At 51.6% G+C, this 19,269-nt stretch overlaps 1 protein-coding gene across 1 annotated transcript in view; it reads left to right on the plus strand.

Moving 5' to 3' along the window:
• The window catches only part of Bean1 (brain expressed associated with NEDD4 1), a 43,961-nt gene extending 28,535 nt beyond the window's left edge, over nucleotides 1-15,426 (plus strand). The window contains exons 3-5 of the mRNA XM_075977051.1: nucleotides 6,833-7,096; nucleotides 11,431-11,581; nucleotides 13,287-15,426. Coding sequence (XP_075833166.1) covers nucleotides 6,833-7,096; nucleotides 11,431-11,581; nucleotides 13,287-13,620 — 749 coding nt within the window. The 3' untranslated portion in view covers nucleotides 13,621-15,426. The remainder of the gene's footprint in view (nucleotides 1-6,832; nucleotides 7,097-11,430; nucleotides 11,582-13,286) is intronic.
• Nucleotides 15,427-19,269: the final 3,843 nt, after the last annotated feature.

The raw sequence follows: 19,269 nt of genomic DNA on the forward strand, positions 1-19,269 counted from the left end.
TCCCATTCAGCAGTCCAGGGACTCTCTGAAAACGCTTTGCCCATGCCACTTTATTTGCTTTTTAAGTGCCCTTATGGTCTGGCCCTGCCAGCCTCTCCAAGGTTACTCTGCACTAGTCTCCTCTGCAGCCTATATTCCCCCATTATTCCTCACTTGCATGGACCCTCATCGGGGGCCCCAAGTTCTGCAGTGGAATCCGCCAGACCTGTTCATCATCTCCCCTAGATCTGAAATCCTTCCTCAAGACTTGACTACCGCTGGGCATGGCGGTACCCACCTGTCACCTCAGTACTTGGGAAGCTGAACCTAAAAGATGTGAGCTCTGGGCCAGCCTGGGCCACACAGTAAGATACAACATGATGTCTTGAAGTAAAATAAAACAAACCAAAACCCCATAAGACCTGATGAGCTCTCTTTGATCGATATTCACACTCCGCCTGCTTACATGTGTCTGTGAACCTTATAATTAGACTGGAGAGTTGGGTGGGTGATGGACAGGAGGGCAGACCAATGGGTGAGTGAGACGGACCTAGATAGAGCAGTTCCTTCGTCCTCCTCCAAGGCACACAGGGCCGTGAATCACTGATTGCTCTTGGTACCATTCTGGTGGCTCCTAGGCTTCCCTTCTGAGCTAGCCCTCCCTGGGTAGAGGGAGTGACAGACAGAAAGGGTAAGTGCCCACCCTCCAGAGCTGCAAACTAAGGCTTCTTGGATCACAGGTTCCTGAATTGTAAAGAGCAGTTTGGCCCCAAGCCCTGGCTCTATCCCTCTGACCAGCCCTGTACCTCTTACGTGTACAGAAAGACAACACCTGCCTCTAGGGATCACAGCCCAGCTTAAACGAGCTAGACCTCTGTGCAGAGAGTATTTTGCCTGCTTGGCGCATGCTTAGAAAATGCTCATCCTGGGATAGCTACAGCGCGGTCAGCAATTGCAAGTTGCCCACGGGTCCCACTCTGCAGTCCAGAATGTCTCCAGGTGTTCTGGAACCGTTCCAGAGGTGGCCATCCACAGAGCAGTGGTTCATGGCCCAGCCCTGTTCAACTGCTTCTTCCGTGTGTACCTGCCTGCTTGGTATCTCACCAGCAATGTTCTGCTAACTTGGCCTGAGTGAGCCTGGGTCATAGGCTGACAACACAGAAAGTAGCCCAGATGAGGCCCAGCATCATTTCAGGAGAGATTTTCCTTCACTAGAAATTATGGGCTCCCAGGACACAGCACCTGGTATCCATAGACCTTCATCTGAATGTCCAGCAAGGGAACTTTGGCTTCCCATCGACTCAGATCCCCTTCTGTGGTGCTCTGCAACCTTGGGGGGGGTTAATCTCCCGGTGGCTGTCTCCTCACCTCTCACCTAGGGACCCCATCACTGAACTAAATGAGATGGTCTCGTGGAGCCACACAGTAGGTCCTCAGGAAGCAGATGCCACTCTTGCCGGCCCTAAAGGATGGTGACCCATCAGGAATCGTGTACATGGTGAGGTGGTGTTAATATGGTCATGAGCACATTGGAGAAGTTGCCTGGAAAAGAAGTCAGGGGCAGAGACAAAGCTGTCTTCTTCTTCTGTTCTTGCCGCAGCTGGTGCAGGGGACAGGGAGGCAGAGGTTTGAAGGGGGGCTGTCATGGTTTTGCTCTGCAGGCAAATTTATCTTCTTGATAAAATGGCCCTGCATTTGGAAATGGCGAGCCTTGCTCCCATAATTTAAAGCAGAGCCTCCTCTGTGGGTGATGGTGACTGAGAGATTAATGTCCCAGCCAGCCACGCAAGAGACACTGGCGCCAACTGGCTTTATCTGCGGGCATGGGAGATGATGCCCTCTCCCACCCAACCCATGATGAGCCTGGAGTCTGCAGACAAGGCATGGCTCTCATCTCCTGCCGTGGAAGGTGGAGGGAGGGACAACTTCAAGGAGCCCCATGACTCCTTGTGGGCAGTAGGATCTTCACACTGAGCATAGAAGACAGGGCATATATACACACATGTGCACACACACACACACACACCCCTCCGTCTACAGCCTAGGCGCCTGCAGCCCTGACAGCAACAGCTTTCTAGTATTGTGTGCATCTGCTTTAAATCAGGGTGTGACTAATGTGTCCCCAACGTTCCCCACATATGGGTTCAGGATGGGACAGTCTAGAGCCCTACTAGGAGCAAGATTCTTGCCCTCAGCTCTCAGTGTCCCGTTCCCCCCCCCCCAGACACCACAGTCTCTGCCCTTGACTCTGAAGGTGACAGCAAGAGCGTCACCATTGGTTTAGGAGGGACAGCATGGCATATTATATCACGCTGAATGATTGATGGCTCAAAGCTAGATTTCATGACTGGCTTTGGGCAGCTCAAGTCATTGCATGGAGTACCGTGTGGAAAAAGATGCTAAGACTACCAAACGGAGAAGAATCATGATCGATTAGTAGTGCCTGTCACTGGCACAGACACTGAGTGGTGGAAAGCATGCTGTGCATTTGCTCGAAGTTGAGGTCAGACAACACAGTTTTAAAATTATCCCTTTGGGGTGGGGGTGGGGTGGGTGGAGGGGTGTTTCATCTTTCGTCTGCATCTTGAAGAAAAAGAAAAGAAAAAACAATAGCTGACAGTTAAAATGAGAAGTTGGCACTTTGTCTAAAATTCAAGCTGTTAAACAGAAGAGAAACTGGATTCCAGCCTAAGGGAAATCAGAGAGCCAACCAAGTCCACCGCAGTTCATTCCGTCATCCTGCGGATATTTAATGAGCATTTATTATGTGCCTGGCCTTTGACCCGGTGCAGATTCAGTGAGTCAGGCAAGGCAGATGGGAAGGAAGTCTGTCTTCAAGGGGCTAACACACCGGTAAGGGAGCCCAAGGACACAATGTCATAATAAATAAGTAAACAAATGAGATTTGAAAGATCGCAGTAAGTGACATTTGAAGAACACACATTTTTTAAATGCTCTGTGGCTGGGTAAAGTCACTCTGCCCTGGTTGTGTGTATGAGGCAGCTAATGTTATAAAATAAGAGGTTCCTTTAGCTTATGACAGTTTTGGCAGTTCCAAGTGCAAATACCATAGGGAAGCCTTAGCCACTCCTTGACTGCCCTGCCTCACGACATGGGTGACAGTGGTGGGGAACGTGCATTGGTGCACAGATCTCTGGTCAGAGCAGAGAGCCCTCAGTGACTAACAGATCTCACATAAGGCCCCACCTCCCAAAGGTCCCACATCTACTGGTAACACCCCTGGATCTCCAAATTTGGCGGTCTCTGAGAGGGTGGGTTTTAAGGGGAAATCTAAAGACCGAGAAAGAAGCCTTTGTTCCACCTTTGGGGGTTGTTGTGATATCCTTTTGAATATTAATTTGCACAGATGTGTTTTCATTTTCCTGGCATATGCCGAGACAGCTGGGTCATCTGAAATCATGTTTAGTCATTTGGGAAGGACCAGGGTGCTTTCAGAAAACAGCCAATAGCGTGTACATGCCCGTGAGCAGCTTATAAGATTCTCATCCTTCTGAAACACTTGGTGTTATATATCCCACCGATTATCCCATCCTAGTGAGTGCGAAACCAATCTCACTGTGGCTCTGATTTGCACTTCATCACCTTCTCTCTCTCTCTCTCTCTCTCTCTCTCTCTCTCTCTCTCTCTCTCTCTCTCTCTCTCTCTCTCTCTCTCCCCCTCTCCCCCTCTCTCATTTGTAGCACAAATTATAATTGGTCTTAGTAATAAAAACCTGGAGTCAGATATTAGCAGGTGAAAGCTGAAAGATGAGAGAAGCAGAACAGCCAGACACTAATTCTTACCTCTTTGAAATCCTCAGAAACAAGGGAACAAGATTCTGTATAAATCCTCAGACTGAATGCTGAGTTCCTGTCTCCTCCTGTCTTATAGTCCTCTCTCCGCCCAGCCATATCACTTCCCATCTCCACCTCCCAAGTGCTGGGATTAAAGGTGTGAGCCACCACCACTTGGCTCTGTTTCTCTTCTAGGCTGATTCAGTCTCGTGTAGTGGTGGCCTTGAACTCACAAAGATCCACCTGCCTCTGCCTCCCAAGCACTGGGATTAAAGGCATGTGCCGCTACCACCCGGCCATGGCAACTCTTAAAATGAAAACATTTAATTGAGGCTGGTTTACAGTTCAGAGGTTTAGTACATTAACCTTATGGTAGGAAGTATGGTGGTGTGCAGGCAGATACAGTGCTGAGAGGGAGTGAGGGGTTTATATCCAGATCAGCAGGCAGCAAGAGAGAGGAAGTGACACTGGATCTGGCTTGAGCATTGGAAGCCCTGAAGCCCACTCCCAGTGACACACCTCCTCAAAGGCCACCCCTACTCCAACAAGGCCACACCTCCTAATCCCTGCCAAGTAGTGTGACTCCCTAATGACCAGGCACTCAAATACATAAGCCTATGGGGGCCGTATCAGCAAGCTCTGGGTTTGATTGAGAGACCCTGCTCCAATAAATAAAGTAGAAGATGATAATGGACAACACCCTCGGGTTTCCACATGTGAACATGTGTGCGCGCACACACGCGCGCGCACACACACACACACACACAAGAAATGGGGGCCAAGGAGAGGCATGCATGCCCAGCTAGGACCATGGGGTGTCCATCCCACCAGGGGGGATTTTATTTTATTTTTATTTATTTATTTATTAAAGATTTCTGTCTCTTCCCCACCACCGCCTTCCATATCCCTCCCCCTCCCCCAATAAACTCCCCCTCTCTCATCAGCCCGAAGAGCAGACCAGGTTCCCTGCCCCTGTGGGGAGTCCAAGGACCTCCCACCTCCTTCCAGGTCTAGTAAGGTGAACATCCAAACAGCCTAGGCTCCCACAAAGCCAGTACGTGCAGTAGGATCAAAACCCAGTGCCATTGTTCTTGACTTCTCAGCAGTCTTCTTTGTCCGCTATGTTCAGCGAGTCCGGTTTTATCCCATGCTTTTTCAGACCCAGGCCAGCTAGCCTTGGTGAGTTCCCGATAGAACATCCCCATTCTCTCAGTGTGTGGGTGCACCCCTCGCGGTCCTGAGTTCCTTGCTCGTGCTCTCTCTCCTTCTGCTCCTGATTTGGACCTTGGGGTTGTCGTCCGGTGCTCCAATGTGGGACTCTGTCTGTCTCCTTTCATCTCCTGATGAAGGTTAATATCCAGGAGAATGACTATATGTTTTTCTCCAGGGGGGATTTTAATACTAAACTTCAGCAATCAAAGTGTATCAGCACAGATAACAGTGACACACACCCCTACTGGTGATGAGCAAATGCTGCAAAGCTCCCGGTGTGAGCCAAAACTGCTGCCCAGTGTGTTCCAGACCCAATTAAGCTCCCCCATCCTTCCCTTACCCACTTGTCCTTGCTGGGCACTGAGTGTGGTGGGGCTTTAGGGTACGTGCTGGGAAGGAATTTGAAGAGAAAAGCAGTCACCGTTGAATGGAGGATGTAGAGACCCTCACATGGATTAAAAGGCTTTTCTGCAGCTACCCAGGCAGGTCACCATTCAAACTCCACTTGTTTGCCCCGCCCAAGACAGAAGCCTCGTGCCTCCAAAGCAACTAAAACCCTCACCATACACATATTAGGCACCTTTGATATACCCGGCCTGGTTGCTGGATGTAAGGACACAAAGGGTTATCAAATGCAAGGCCTGGAAACCTCCTACAGTTCTAGTGAACAGGTGCACCTAACATGGGCCGTGGGCAGACAAGTGGAAACCCCGCTCAGAACAGGGTCCGGGAATGAACTGACTCCCCATCATGCTTGCCATGCCTGTAAGGTCCAATAAGTCTGAGAATCCGTGCCCCACTATTGTCCAGAGGTAGGGGATACACCTCAGGAAAGGTCCCCACCAAGGGCCAGGGATGCTAGAGAGGGACCTCTGGATGCGGGGGCCATATTTCCAGATCAGCTCTGCCACACAGTAAGTAGCCAGCTATGGGATGGACTCTCAGCATTGAGCCCCATCCGCCTTGATGAGGGATACCTGCACCCCACCCTCAGTGAGCTGGAGGAATTCAGTGGTGCTCACTAAGATGATGGCTCTCCCTGCACCATGTGGCAGGTACCTGTGGCTGCTATGGCTGATTTATACCCCTCGCTGAGACCCTTGCCCCAAGTCCTTATACTATGCCTTACTAACGCTGTTAATAAAAACTCAGAGGCAAATATTGGGGTGCAACCTGAAGACCAGAAAAGCAAAGAAGTCAGCCACTGGTTCTTACCTTGACCTCAGTCTGAAAATGGCGATCCTGCCTCCAGGAATCTCAGAATAAGACTGAGCCTGGGAGCTGCCTCCTCCCACTTTATAATCCTCTCTAGTTCTGGGATTAAGGGCATGAACCACTACTGCCTGGTTTCTACGGCAAGCTAGTGTGGCAACTGGGATTATTGCTACCTGGTCTGCAAGGCTGGCCAGTGTGACTGTTTTATTTTTCTGATCCTTAGGCAAGCTTTATTTATGAATACAAATGAATACAAATGAATGCCACTACACTTACCCCTTCTCAAGACTTTGATAAAGCTGTTTCGACCTGACATCTTTTGGGAAAGATTCTTGGGATTGAGCCTCTGCTCTGCCTTGAGCAGGTCCATTGCCCTGTGTGGGTTTTCCTATCTGTGGCTAGTGGCGCTTCTGGAGCAGAGGTCCAGAAGAAATGAAGGAAGGTAGCCTGCACACACCAGAAGCCCTTACAGTGCTCCCTTCCCCACAGCAGGAGCGACCAAGATGAAAAGCCTGATCCTGACTTTCCTCCATTTATTTAGGGATAAATGACTCCCAGGGTGGCAGGGTTGAAGGAGGAAGGTGTGTGGCAAACATGGGACCCAGCTCAGTGTCCCTTCTCTCTGTCCGCAGTAGCACGATACAACCGCACCAGCTACTTCTACCCCACCACATTCTCCGAGAGCTCTGAGCACAACCACCTGCTGGTCTCTCCGGTGCTGGTGGCAAGCGCTGTCATAGGTGTGGTCATCACCCTCTCCTGCATTACCATCATCGTGGGAAGCATCAGAAGGGACCGACAGGCCCGGATCCAGCGACACCACCATCGCCACCGCCGCCACCATCACCATCACCGCCACCGCCGGCGCCGACACCGAGAATACGAGCAGGGCCAAGGTGAGCTCTGGCCACTGTGACTGACTTAAGGAGGTGTCTGGATGGGGGGTGGCTCTGCCATGGGATCACAAAAGTATCCCGGTCCACTGTCATGTCCTCCACATCATGAAAGGCCTGTAGTCTACCAAGAGAAGGACTTAGGGAGAGGCTGAAGGCCAGGTGGAGAGTATGTCATACTCCTCAGCCACTGTCACTGTTCGTTCATGCTGTGCTGACAGAGGTTCAGCTGGCATCTGGGTTCAATGGATGGATGGATGGATGGATGGATGGATGGATGGATGGAGAGATGGATGGAGGGATGGAGGGATGGAGGGATGGATGGATGGATGGATGGATGGATGGATGGAGAGATGGATGGATGGATGGATGGATGGATGGATGGATGGATGGATGGATGAGAGATGGATTTGTGAGTAAGCAGAGGTAGGTGGGTAGGTGGAGGATAGGATGGATGGAGAGATGGATGGATGGATGGATGGATGGATGGATGGATGGGAGATGGATTTGTGAGTAAGCAGAGGTAGGTGGGTAGGTGGAGGATAGGATGGATGGAGAGATGGATGGATGGATGGAGAGATGGATGGATGGATGGATGGATGGATGGATGGGAGATGGATGGATGGATGGATGGATGGATGGATGGAGAGATGGATGGAGGGATGGAGGGATGGATGGATGGATGGATGGATGGATGGATGGATGGATGGATGGAGAGATGGATGTATGGATGGATGGATGGATGGGAGATGGATTTGTGAGTAAGCAGAGGTAGGTGGGTAGGTGGAGGATAGGATGGATGGATGGATGGATGGAGAGATGAATGGAGAGATGGATGGATGGATGGAGGGGAGGTGGATGGATGGATGGATGGATATGGATGGATGGATGGATGGATGGAGAGATGGATGGATGGATGGAGAGATGGATGGATGGATGGAGAGATGGATGGAGGGAGAGATGGATGGATGGAGGGAGGGATGGATGGATGGATGGAGAGATGGATGGAGAGATGGATGGATGGATGGATGGGAGATGGATGGATGGATGGAGAGATGGATGGATGGAGAGATGGATGGATGGATGGATGGAGAGATGGATGGATGGAGAGATGGATGGATGGAGGGATGGATGGATGGAGAGATGGATGGATGGATGGATGGATGGATGGATGGATGGAGAGATGGATGGATGGATGGAGAGATGGATGGATGGATGGAGAGATGGATGGATGGAGAGATGGATGGATGGATGGATGGATGGATGGATGGATGGGAGATGGATGGATGGATGGAGAGATGGATGGATGGATGGAGAGATGGATGGATGGATGGAGAGATGGATGGATGGATGGAGAGATGGATGGATGGATGGGAGATGGATGGATGGAGAGATGGATGGATGGATGGATGGATGGATGGGAGATGGATGGATGGATGGATGGAGAGATGGATGGATGGATGGAGAGATGGATGGAGAGATGGATGGATGGATGGAGAGATGGATGGATGGGAGATGGATGGATGGAGAGATGGATGGATGGATGGATGGATGGATGGATGGAGAGATGGATGGATGGGAGATGGATGGATGGATGGATGGATGGATGGAGAGATGAATGGATGGATGGATGGATGGATGGATGGAGAGATGAATGGATGGATGGGAGATGGATTTGTGAGTAAGCAGAGGTAGGTGGGTAGGTGGAGGATAGGATGGATGGAGAGATGGTTGGCCGGTGGGTGGGTAGAGAGATAGATAGTAGATAGATAAATAGAGAGATGGGTGAGTAGAGATGAGTAAGGAGAGATGAGTGGAGAGATGAAAGGATGGGTGGGTGGATGGATGAATGGATATGGGAAAAGATGGGTGGATGAGTAGATAAATATAGGGAGAAGTAATGTAGATGGATAAGAAAGGGGTGGGTGGGTAGGTGAGTGGATAACTGGAGACGTGGATGAGAGGAGAAATGAATGAGAGAAAGACAGACAGATGAATGAATGAATGAATGAATGAATGGAGAGAGGGACTTGTGGGTGGAGTAGGCCAGCAGAGGACTGGGTGCATAAGGGTTAAATGCATAGACCTGTGGATAAATGGATGGAAAAATAAGGATGATGGATAGACCAGTGGGAAAATAGATAAATGGGTAGCAGGAGGGTGGATATATAGGTGGATTGAGTGGCAATGCTTGCTTGAGAGAGATGGACTGGGTGAGTAAGGGTAGAAAGATGGATAAATGAGAACTGAAGGCCCAGGCAGAGCGTGGTAGGATGAGCAGGTATATACATAGATGGGTGGGTGGATGTTGGAATGAACGATCAGTGAAAATCTGTTACTGAGAGCCCACAAAGAAAAAAGAACACATTATCTCAGGGTATCTTGTCACACAGTGGAGACTATGGGGCAGAGGGACCAATCCTCAGAGTGTCTATCATGTCAGAATTCATGACCTTTCTAGAACATGGCCACCTGACCGTCTCATTCCTGACGGAGACCACCCATGATCTAAATGAAGCAGAAAGGTCCAATTCTGAGACAGTGTTCTACGGCAGGAACAAGGCCCACAGGAGTCTGCACATGGGCAGCCAGGGCCACTACCCAGCATAAAGCCCACCTGCCCCCAGTTGGGAAGAAAAAAGGCGGCTTGGTTCATAGGGTGTGGGGCTCTGAAGAGTTTCTCACTGTCGCTGAAGTGTTGTGTGAGACCTGAAAGGCCTTCCTCATCCAAGGCAAGAAGAGCCTGAGGGCAAGGAAGAGCCAGCTGGGGTGGGCCACCTGTCAGCAGTTAAGGGCCACCTGAAGCTGACACAGGACCGGCGGATAAGATCACCTGCGGATACCTGGACCTTCCTTTGCATTATCTGATGCAAAATTCTCCTCGGTCTTGAGTCGCTAGCTCTGCTCCTCATCCCCAATTTGCTGATCCAAAGTTGAGATTGGAGCAGTTGAGCAATGGACCTGGGACCGTCCTCTTGCAAGAGGCAGATTAGAGATGTGAGCCCTGGTTGCTGACCTGGGTACACTCGGACTAACCCCCACACAGTCCTCAAGGGGCACCTGTGGGCTTATGGCGAGGTCCAACAGACACTTAGGTGCCAAAGGCCATTCAGACCTAGATGTCGCTCCTCTGGGAAAGTCTAGAGAGAAGCAAGAAGCCAGACCTTAGACAGAGCTGGGAGGGGGTCATCTGTCACAATGGAAGAAAGATAGATGGCCAGTTAGTGACATGCTCCGAACTAGCTAGGATTAAGAAGAAAAGTCAGCAGGTTTGCATGGATAGGCAAGGCCCCGAGTTTTCATGGACAGCCATCCCAGGCCCCGAGTCTCCCCAGGGGCTAAGTTCTCCCTAGCAGACAAGAGCAGAGCTCAGATCAGGCAGACATGACCGATGCTCCTATGAGGAGTACAGGACCACTTTAACTATCCCTCACCCAGGATGGTGCTAGGTAGACCCCATGCCCTCCTGCTCTTCCCACTCAGCGCCTCCTGCCTCCTCCATGCACCTGGCATTGCTCCTTCAGCACCCACCCTTTCCCTGTTGCCCAACTCGAGGACAACAGGGACAGCTCTGGCGGTGCAGGACCCCAGCTCCAGCACCCTGTGGCACTGGCCTAGCTTCTCTGTTCTGCTGTTTGTCTCATCTCTCCTGGCTGTCTTCTCCTACATGACTCCAAAGCCCCCATATTTCAGCCGACACCCTGAAAGGGGAATAAATCTCGGCTCAGCTCCTTTGCACAGCCCGTTATTGGGTTTATTTTTTTTCTAGTAGAAAAGTAATATGCACTTATTGTAGAAAACCTTAAAAATATAGGCAATGTGGAGGACAGAATAAGGGTCATGACCTGCCAGATGGGCGGAGCCGCCAATAATGAATGGATGTGTCTGCAATATATTCCTCTGAGTGTTTTCTCGGGCCCCGTGAATAATCCCGGAATTGGAACTGTGCTATGGTTCCTGATCTAGATTCTTCCATTGCTGTTGGATGAAGAGTAAGAAGTCTGTATGGGGAGTGGGGACTAGTCTCTGGAGTCACGTGTGTGCTGAGCACATGTCTCTTCTCCCACTGTCGGGTTCTAACTTATCAAAGCTTAGCCCACCCCGTGCCAAGGCTGCCCTGGGCTAAGCTGTCGTCCATACTGGAAGCTCGTCAGGATAGGTCCAGCCTTGTCTCCTCCCTGTGACTCAGCCCCCAGTGCCCACCTTCTGGTGGTGTTGCTCAGGAGGAGCAGCTGTGCCTGGTAAAGGGGTGGGGTCATGTGGGGACTTCCGAGCCTCAGACAGACTGCTACCGTGAGGGAAGTCCCTATCGCTGCCTGTGCTTCTGTTCTCTGCAGCTTCTGGCAGTTACATGCACAGCCATTCCAGCCGCAGGATGCCCTACGCCTGTAGCCCTGCCGAAGACTGGCGCCCGCCCTTGGACATCAGCTCTGATGGCGACGTGGATGTCACAGTGCTCAGGGAGCTGTACCCAGATTCTCCACCAGGGTAAGGAGGCCTCATGGTGGGGAGAGAAGTGGGCTTTCTGGATCCAAAGATCTCCCACCCACGGAAAGAACCTCAGCTCCCCATGTGTAAATACAAATGGATTCCAGTGGGCACGGTTACAGCCTCTGCTCTCTGACTAAGCAAGTCCCCTTGAGGATGGACATGACTCAGGAAATGTCACCAGGAGGGACTACAGAGACCAGCTGGGATGCTTCAGGCTGATGAGTGGTGGGGAGGAGAGTCTTGTAGATTTGGGGTAGTCTCATGACAGTTTTGGGGAGCCCCTATAAGTCCCTCCAGGGATCTCCCTGGGGATGCGAATGGTGGGATGTTCGAGATCATGACCATAGAATCGGTGTCCATTTAGGGGGGGAAATCTGTGATGCTCCCATTTGTGACCCCCGGAATCCATGCCTACCCCGAGATCAGTCTTTCTCGGACATTTCAGGGGCAGCCACAGAGTCCCCAGGCTTGGCTAGCCCTATCATCTGTTGGGTGTCAAGGGTGTGCATGCAACCCTGCATTTCCAATCCTGTCCCTGTCTTCTGCACCCTTTTGCCTTAGGTCATCCGGGTCCCAATCTCAGTTATCCCAGGCAGGGGTAGGCTATCATTAGCCTACCCCTGTCTGATATGAACCTAGACAGCTCTGACTCACAGAGACCCCCCTCCCCGCCACCTCCTCACAGACTCCATCCCTATGCAGCTCCTACATCAATCAAAGTAGCCCCCGTTGGCCCTGTACTTTATATAGGTCACAAGGACAGAAGGGCACCCTACAGAGCCCAGTTCCTTCCCCATACGGGCTAAAGCAGCTGAACTCCTTGGGGGACAAGGGAGGTGGGCTTGTCCTCAGGGCACACCCTTTGGAGCTATAGGGTTCTAGTCCCACTCTGAACCATGTTCTCAACTACGCACAGTGCGTTCTCCCCACCAAGAAAAATGCAGCAAATTAGGTGGCCCATCCTACTCTGCACAAGGAAATAGACCATGGAGCCTGAAGGAGTTACGTCTACTGCTCCAGGAGACTCAGGGGCAGTGGTGAGGGCAAGGGAGGAACATAGAAGGAAGCTGGTTGGACACTAGGCCTCTGCTCCTCGAGTGGGGCATCTAGAGCCCCAGATTCCAAGCCCCATCCACTGGGACAGGAATTATCATGGCCAGCCTTCACTAGGGCATCCCTGTGAAGTGACGGTGTGGTCACCATCATTAGAGTCAGAGTCCCATCACCTCCCACTGCAGACCCTGTGTCTGGCAGACATGTCATTTCCCTCCCACCAGGGGAGCTAGGAGAAGCAGCAGGTGCTCTTAGCCCTACAATCGCGGTTTCAGGGGCCCCAGGGGCTCCTTCCTAAACCTCAAAGACAGCAATGGACACATTTCAGAGCATCCTACCTGGCCTGTTCACAGTGCCCAGCCTGGTCCTAACTAGGGGCTGCTCTTGCTCCAGGGAATCTAAAACCCCGAGGGGGGGGGTATAGGGACTCGCTTGGATTCACACGGGATGTGAGGTAAAGTTGACGCAGGACCCGTGTCTCAAGGGTGTCAGATCGTCCTCCCTGGGGGGACAGGTATAGTCTCCACCATGTGTGAGGCCGGCCACCTTCCACAGTAAGGACAGCGCCTCAGCACACAGAACAGACTCTTCCACTTGCCCTAAGGTCTCAGGATCCATAACCCCTGAGTGAAAACCTCTTCTCTCACAGCTATGAGGAGTGTGTGGGACCAGGGGCCACTCAGCTGTATGTCCCCACGGATGCACCGCCACCTTACTCCTTGACCGGCTCCTGCCCCACGCTGAATGGCGTCCTGGACTCAGGCAGCAGCCACAGCCACCATCAGCGGGAGCAGAGGACCCCGGGCCAGAGTGGCCTCCACACTGTCTCCATGGACACGCTGCCACCTTACGAAGCTGTGTGTGGAGCAGGCTCCCCATCTGACCTGCTGCCACTGCCAGGACCAGAACCACAGCCAGCAAACTCCCAGGGCTCAACCACCCCAACCCAGGCTCCAACCGGCAGCCCTGAGAGGATTGTGTGAGTGACCCAGCCAGTAAGTCCCACTGGTCCTTCAAGGCTACCCTATCTCCTCTGGGCACACAGGTGCACATACAACTCGCGCACACGCATATACAACTACACACATACACTGGCATACTCTAAGTGCACACACAGACACATACCGCACACATAGAGACACCTGCATAGACACAGGTCCCACTATTACAAAACTTACCTGGGAAGGTTTTCTTTAGAGGAAGTGTCCCCCATCTGGTGTCTCTCCCCCGCCTCCAGCCTTGCACCTGATGGTAGTGCCTCTCTGAACAGTGCTGGGCAGAGGTGAGGTAGGAAGCCCTACTTTCTTCCCTCTCCCCAGCTTCCTCTAGGCTGTGGCCACAATCTGCTTCTCCTGCAGAAACTGCTTGGTCCACTTGCTGCCGCAAGCCCTACCCCGGGGCTTGTCCCACTGGGAGCCGAGACAGGTCCCAGTGAAGCCCCTCTACGCACTGTGCCTATCTTTCAACTCCAGGGCAGAAGAGCCCCAGTGTCACCATCCCGCCTCTTACAGGGTGGAGAAACAGGTCTGGTGGCTTAGGCATGACCTGGAGGTCCTCACAGCCCATTGAGCCCCTTGCTGTCTCAATGTCCTCAGCGTGGCGGTGCTAGTGGGTCATCTCAGACACCCACCCCAAAGTACAAGGGGAGCACAGGCCCACGGGCATGTGTCATGGAAGAGGGTCACGGTTCTTCCCATGCCCATACCAGGACTGGGAGTTCAAGGAAGACAAGGTATGGATAGTCTCATCACAGAGCTACCCAGACACTACTCTAGGCACAGAATGGCCCATTGCTCAGTCAATGTCCAGCCAGCCCTGGCAGCCTGAGCCTGATAGTGTTCAAGCTACTCTAAGAGCCAGTGCTGACATCCGGGTGGCAACTCACGGCTGGGGACTGAGTTGATGAATTCTGGCCTTGCCTCTCTGGGACATATGCACAGACAAAAATAAAAGGAATATGGACCCCATGGGGGAAAAAAAAACAAACACCATGCCACTCTGAGAAGACTAGTGTCTGCTGCCAGCATCCTGTCGCAGAAAGAGGTATGTGGAGACAGCTGGCTGGAGAAGGTTTCAGATCCTGGTCTGTGAACTCCAGCAAACTCCATCAAAGACTATATAAGGTGACAGAGGTGATCTTTGAAGACCCAGCTTGCCCAAGGTGATGGCTAAGCATCTTTGAGGAGTGTCCTGCTGGCACTGCCGCTGGCAGGGAGCAAGACACCCAGCCTCCCCCACTCCCCACCTTTTTCTGTCATTTATCCCGAAGCAGCAGACCCTACCCCATTGACCCTCTTCCCACATCTCAACCTCTCCAACGAAGGGCTAAGAAAATCCAGCAATCCCTTTCTTCAGCAGAGGGTGACAAGAATGGCTACCTTGAATTCTATTTTCTATAGAAATAGCATTTATTCTGATGCAGAGCCGAAAGGGACCCAGCCACCGTTCTGTAGCATCCTGTGAGCAGCCTGCTGGAGTCACAGTCTCCACCTGGGAGAGGGAACTGTGTTTACAAGCAGTTCTGCCCACCTTGCTGGCGTTCTGCTTTCTAGGCAGAAATATGTCTGTTGTACTGTATCGCCTTTCAGATGCACCCCAGGGACGAGACGCTTTTTAAGAAATGCAGTCTGTTTCTGTGGCTCTGGAAAGTGCTGGGGGTGGGGGGAGAAAAACCATCCCTGCCTACTCATCATGTCGGAGGGATCTACAGAACAGCTTTTCTCCTTCCTGGATCAGGCTGAATAAGCAGCAATGTATCTTTACTGTGTTCAAAATAAATACATCGTATCAACAAAGATGCAGAGAGAAGTAACTTTCAAAGGTGTGCACTGAGGCTACTGATGGCTGCCAATTGAGAGGAAAGGGACCCCCTAAATGGAAGTAATCTTTAACCTGCCTCTGAATATTGACATGCCCAGCTGGCTACGCCTCAGGTTTGAGCCAGTGAGGCCAGGTTGTGCCCGGGTAGCCAGAGGTGTTTGTGTGGTCAGTTTTATAGGCGTTCCTTTTGTGTTCCTCTGCTTTTATTTATCAGTTTTGTTTTGTTTTGTTTGAAACAAGATTTTTCTATGTAACCCTCTGCTTCTCTAGTTCCTGGAGACACCTATTAGTCTCGCTAGCCAGGTCCCCCAAACCTCCTGCCTCCACCTCCCAGCCTATGCTATTGCATCTGGCATTTTCTGGGGTACTAGAGACCTGAACTCACACTTGCTCAGCAGGCACTTTGCCTACTGAGCCAACTCCTCAGCCCCCTTCTTATGTTTTTGTGAAACCTGGTGTCACTTCTCTGAGGCCTGTCTGATGTCAGTGTGAACACGACGAGCCACCAATTTCAGAGCTTGATTCCAAGCACACCAGGTACCACCTTTTGGCCTTCTGTACTCCAAAAGCTTATCTTGCCAAGAAAAATAGGAAATGTCATTCAGACAAACATATGCTTTTTGCTCCCCTCTGCAGAAGCACTCCCCTTTCCCAACGCCCTTCAGATGGAGGCTTTGCCTGGTGACCTCTTTACAGTAAGGAGCCTGACTTCCTTTCTTGAACATGCTTCCCTTTCACTAGAATCTCAGTGCCCTAGCATCAGCTGAGCCCCCAAGATCACGCCCTGAAATTGGGGTATATTCCTATACAAGCGGGAGGGGGGCACTTGTGGGATGGACCCACAGGCACCTTCTGGAAATTCCATGTCCCTGCTGGAGAAATGTAGGTCTGCCGTCCAGCACTGTCCACACTCAAGCCTACACTGCCACCTGCTGGTTCCCTGCCGCCACTGTTCCTTGTCACAGAGTCCACCCTAGAATGAGGAAACTCCTGACGTGGGACACTCAGAGTTGTATGCTGAACTTGACACTTGGATCCTGGGCTTGTCTTCTGCCACTGAAATATTCTGTGAGATTGAACCTGTTCACTCCCTTTCTATAGGAGACTCCCTCAGTCCCCATTTCTGGGAATTCCTGTTGGCTCTATATGCAAAACCCTTCCCCTCTGTTCCCCCTGTTCTGTATGTTACAATGTTCCACTCTGGGGCTCCTCCTCCTTCATGGTAATGGTTCCAGCCACGTGCGGACTCCCACCCAGACCACCCACCTACAACAACACTCATTCTAAACACATCCACACACTCCATGGGCTGTGGGCATCATGCTCGAGACTGCAGGATCCTACAAGGAGTCTGACTCCTCTCTTTCCAGAAAACAGACTTTGGGAGAACAGCGGGGTGTCTGGGATTCCCCAGGAAATGGAATGCGATGGTCCAGCATCCAGATGGTATGACGGGAGGAAGCAGGACCAGACCCTGGAGCACAGCCATACTGTCCAAAGGACTGGTTAGGGACATAGCCTCAGCGCAGCGAAAGGAGGGGAGGGAAGCCTGCGAGGATTGGGGCACCAAGTTCTATCCCACTGGCGCGCCAAGAGACACGGCACACCATGCCTTGAAGTCAGGTTTCCTCAGGTGACAGACCTGTGTCTCTCATACCTGACTCTCAGCAGCACCATTTGGAGGCGTCCCCTTCACAGAGTGTTGGTTCCTGCCAAGCAGGCTCTGTGAGCAGAGGAGGACTTCACACCAGGAAGACACAACTGTTGGCAGTGACTGAGTCATTACGGATGGACACGGAAAGGGGGAGAACAAGACACTAGTAAGGCTACAGCTCTCCATGGCCACCTCGTGCCACATCCACCGTCACCGTGTTAAGCCTGCACTCACACAAACCAAGTCTGTATAGCTAGGGTATCACACACACACACACACACACACACACACACTCATACAGCACCATTGCTCAACTCTCACCTCCCAGAGCTTCATACACATTTACTCAAATAGCCATACCAGTAACCCTCCACACAGGGCTCCCATCTGCACACCCATGTGCTCCACACACTCACGTAGCCCACACGTGTGCCCAGGTGTTCCCATCTGCATCCTCCAATGCTAGCATGGTTGACCAGGGACTGGACATGAGCAGGAAGGCCACAGCTTTCTCATCAGAGGGAGACGATCCAGTATCCTTGGTTCTGCTCTGCTGAACTGAGTATTTCCCAAGCCCAAGCTAACTCTCTGGAGCCCGGGAGCCCTTTTCTAGGCAAGGCTAGTGGACCTGAACTTGAAGGCTAGGCACACCTTGGCCCACAGGGCTGTAGCATAGCTGTGGCTGCCCAGGATATCGCCAAGAAATCCCAGGGTGACCACCCTGTTATCATAGCCTCAGCTATAAAACTGCCACACCCAGCATGACACCCCAGGGCCTGAGGAGTGACTGCAGGGTAGCATAGGTGGGTAGGTGGGTATCTATTGAAGGGGAGAGCTTGACCCCCTGGCAAGGCTCTGAATGCCAACCATCACCCTCCCCTTTACTCAACTGCAAGAAAGAATAGAATACTAAGTGGTTCATGTAACTAAACTGTCAAGTGATAAATCAGACTTCAGGCATGGTGGATCCAGAAATTCCAAGGACATGGGTTGGTATACTGTCTTCTCTGGACTCTGACTACCACACTGTCTCCATTCTTCCATTGGGAAAATGGCAGTAGATGTCCCATGTCTGAGCTGGTGGTTCCAGACCCAAAATGAAAAGATACTCCCCACCCCCTGCCAGAAAGCAAATATAAATATCTCACAGAAATCTGAATGGCCTGAACAGGACTCTCCTGGACCTCTAAGTGGCTGTGGCTGTGGGCAAGGCAAGGGGGTCTCTGGTTATCTCTGACCAGAGGACATGTGCCACTCTAGGGAAGGTGAACCAGATAGTCTATCCTGGGATGGGTTTTCTAAGAGAGGATGAGATAAAGAGGGCTATACACACTCACAGGACACCAGGCTTTAACCTGTATTCTCTACCCTACCCGTCATCCTACGCGCCAGGTTCAACCTACCACTGTACCCATTGGCCCTCTCCACCAAGCATCTGTCTCAGTGATCGCCAACCACAGGAAGACGGAACCACAAGGAGATGAGGACAAACCAGGAAGGCAAGGCAGGGGATGATTGCTGACCATAGCCCATAGCAGATGAAGTCAGAATCAGCCTCTAGCTAGACTAGACTCACTAGGCAACATTTTGAATTTATCCTGACTCTTACACCCAAGGTTTCTCTTTTGGGGAGTGGGGAAGGGCACTGTGCCCAGAGAGGCTCAGTTCCAATATCCATCGTGCAAGGAAATAATCAGACTCTGCGTTAAAACCATTCTATGAGTTATGGGTGTGCAAGACCCACACAAGAAATACAGCCACTCACAGTATTATACAGCTCTGCTTCTGAAGAGGAACAGACATTTGGGCAAAGGCTAAGGCATGGACCTGTGACGTCACACAGGGCCTGAGGCTACAGTCCAGGGACCATCTCCTCCCTCAGGACTACCTCGCTGTGGCTCTTGTCTCTTCTCCTTCCAGACCCTCTCTTTCTGGATTGTTCCTGAGTGTCTTGAGTTACTTACCTGAGACCAGGGGTTCAGCGTCAGGGCTGGTCGCTCTCCAGAGGGGGATCCAGCACAGAGCCCAACAGGGGTGAGTGAGACTTTGGAATGGAAAACCTGTAACAGTATGTAGTTCTATTTTTAAAGAAAACTGTCCTTCCCCTGGTGTTATGCATGAGCTTGATTGACAATTAAGTGCCTGGAACCTGGAACTC

This window comes from Microtus pennsylvanicus, chromosome 6, assembly GCF_037038515.1.
Source record: "Microtus pennsylvanicus isolate mMicPen1 chromosome 6, mMicPen1.hap1, whole genome shotgun sequence".
Taxonomy (NCBI): Eukaryota; Metazoa; Chordata; class Mammalia; order Rodentia; family Cricetidae; genus Microtus; species Microtus pennsylvanicus.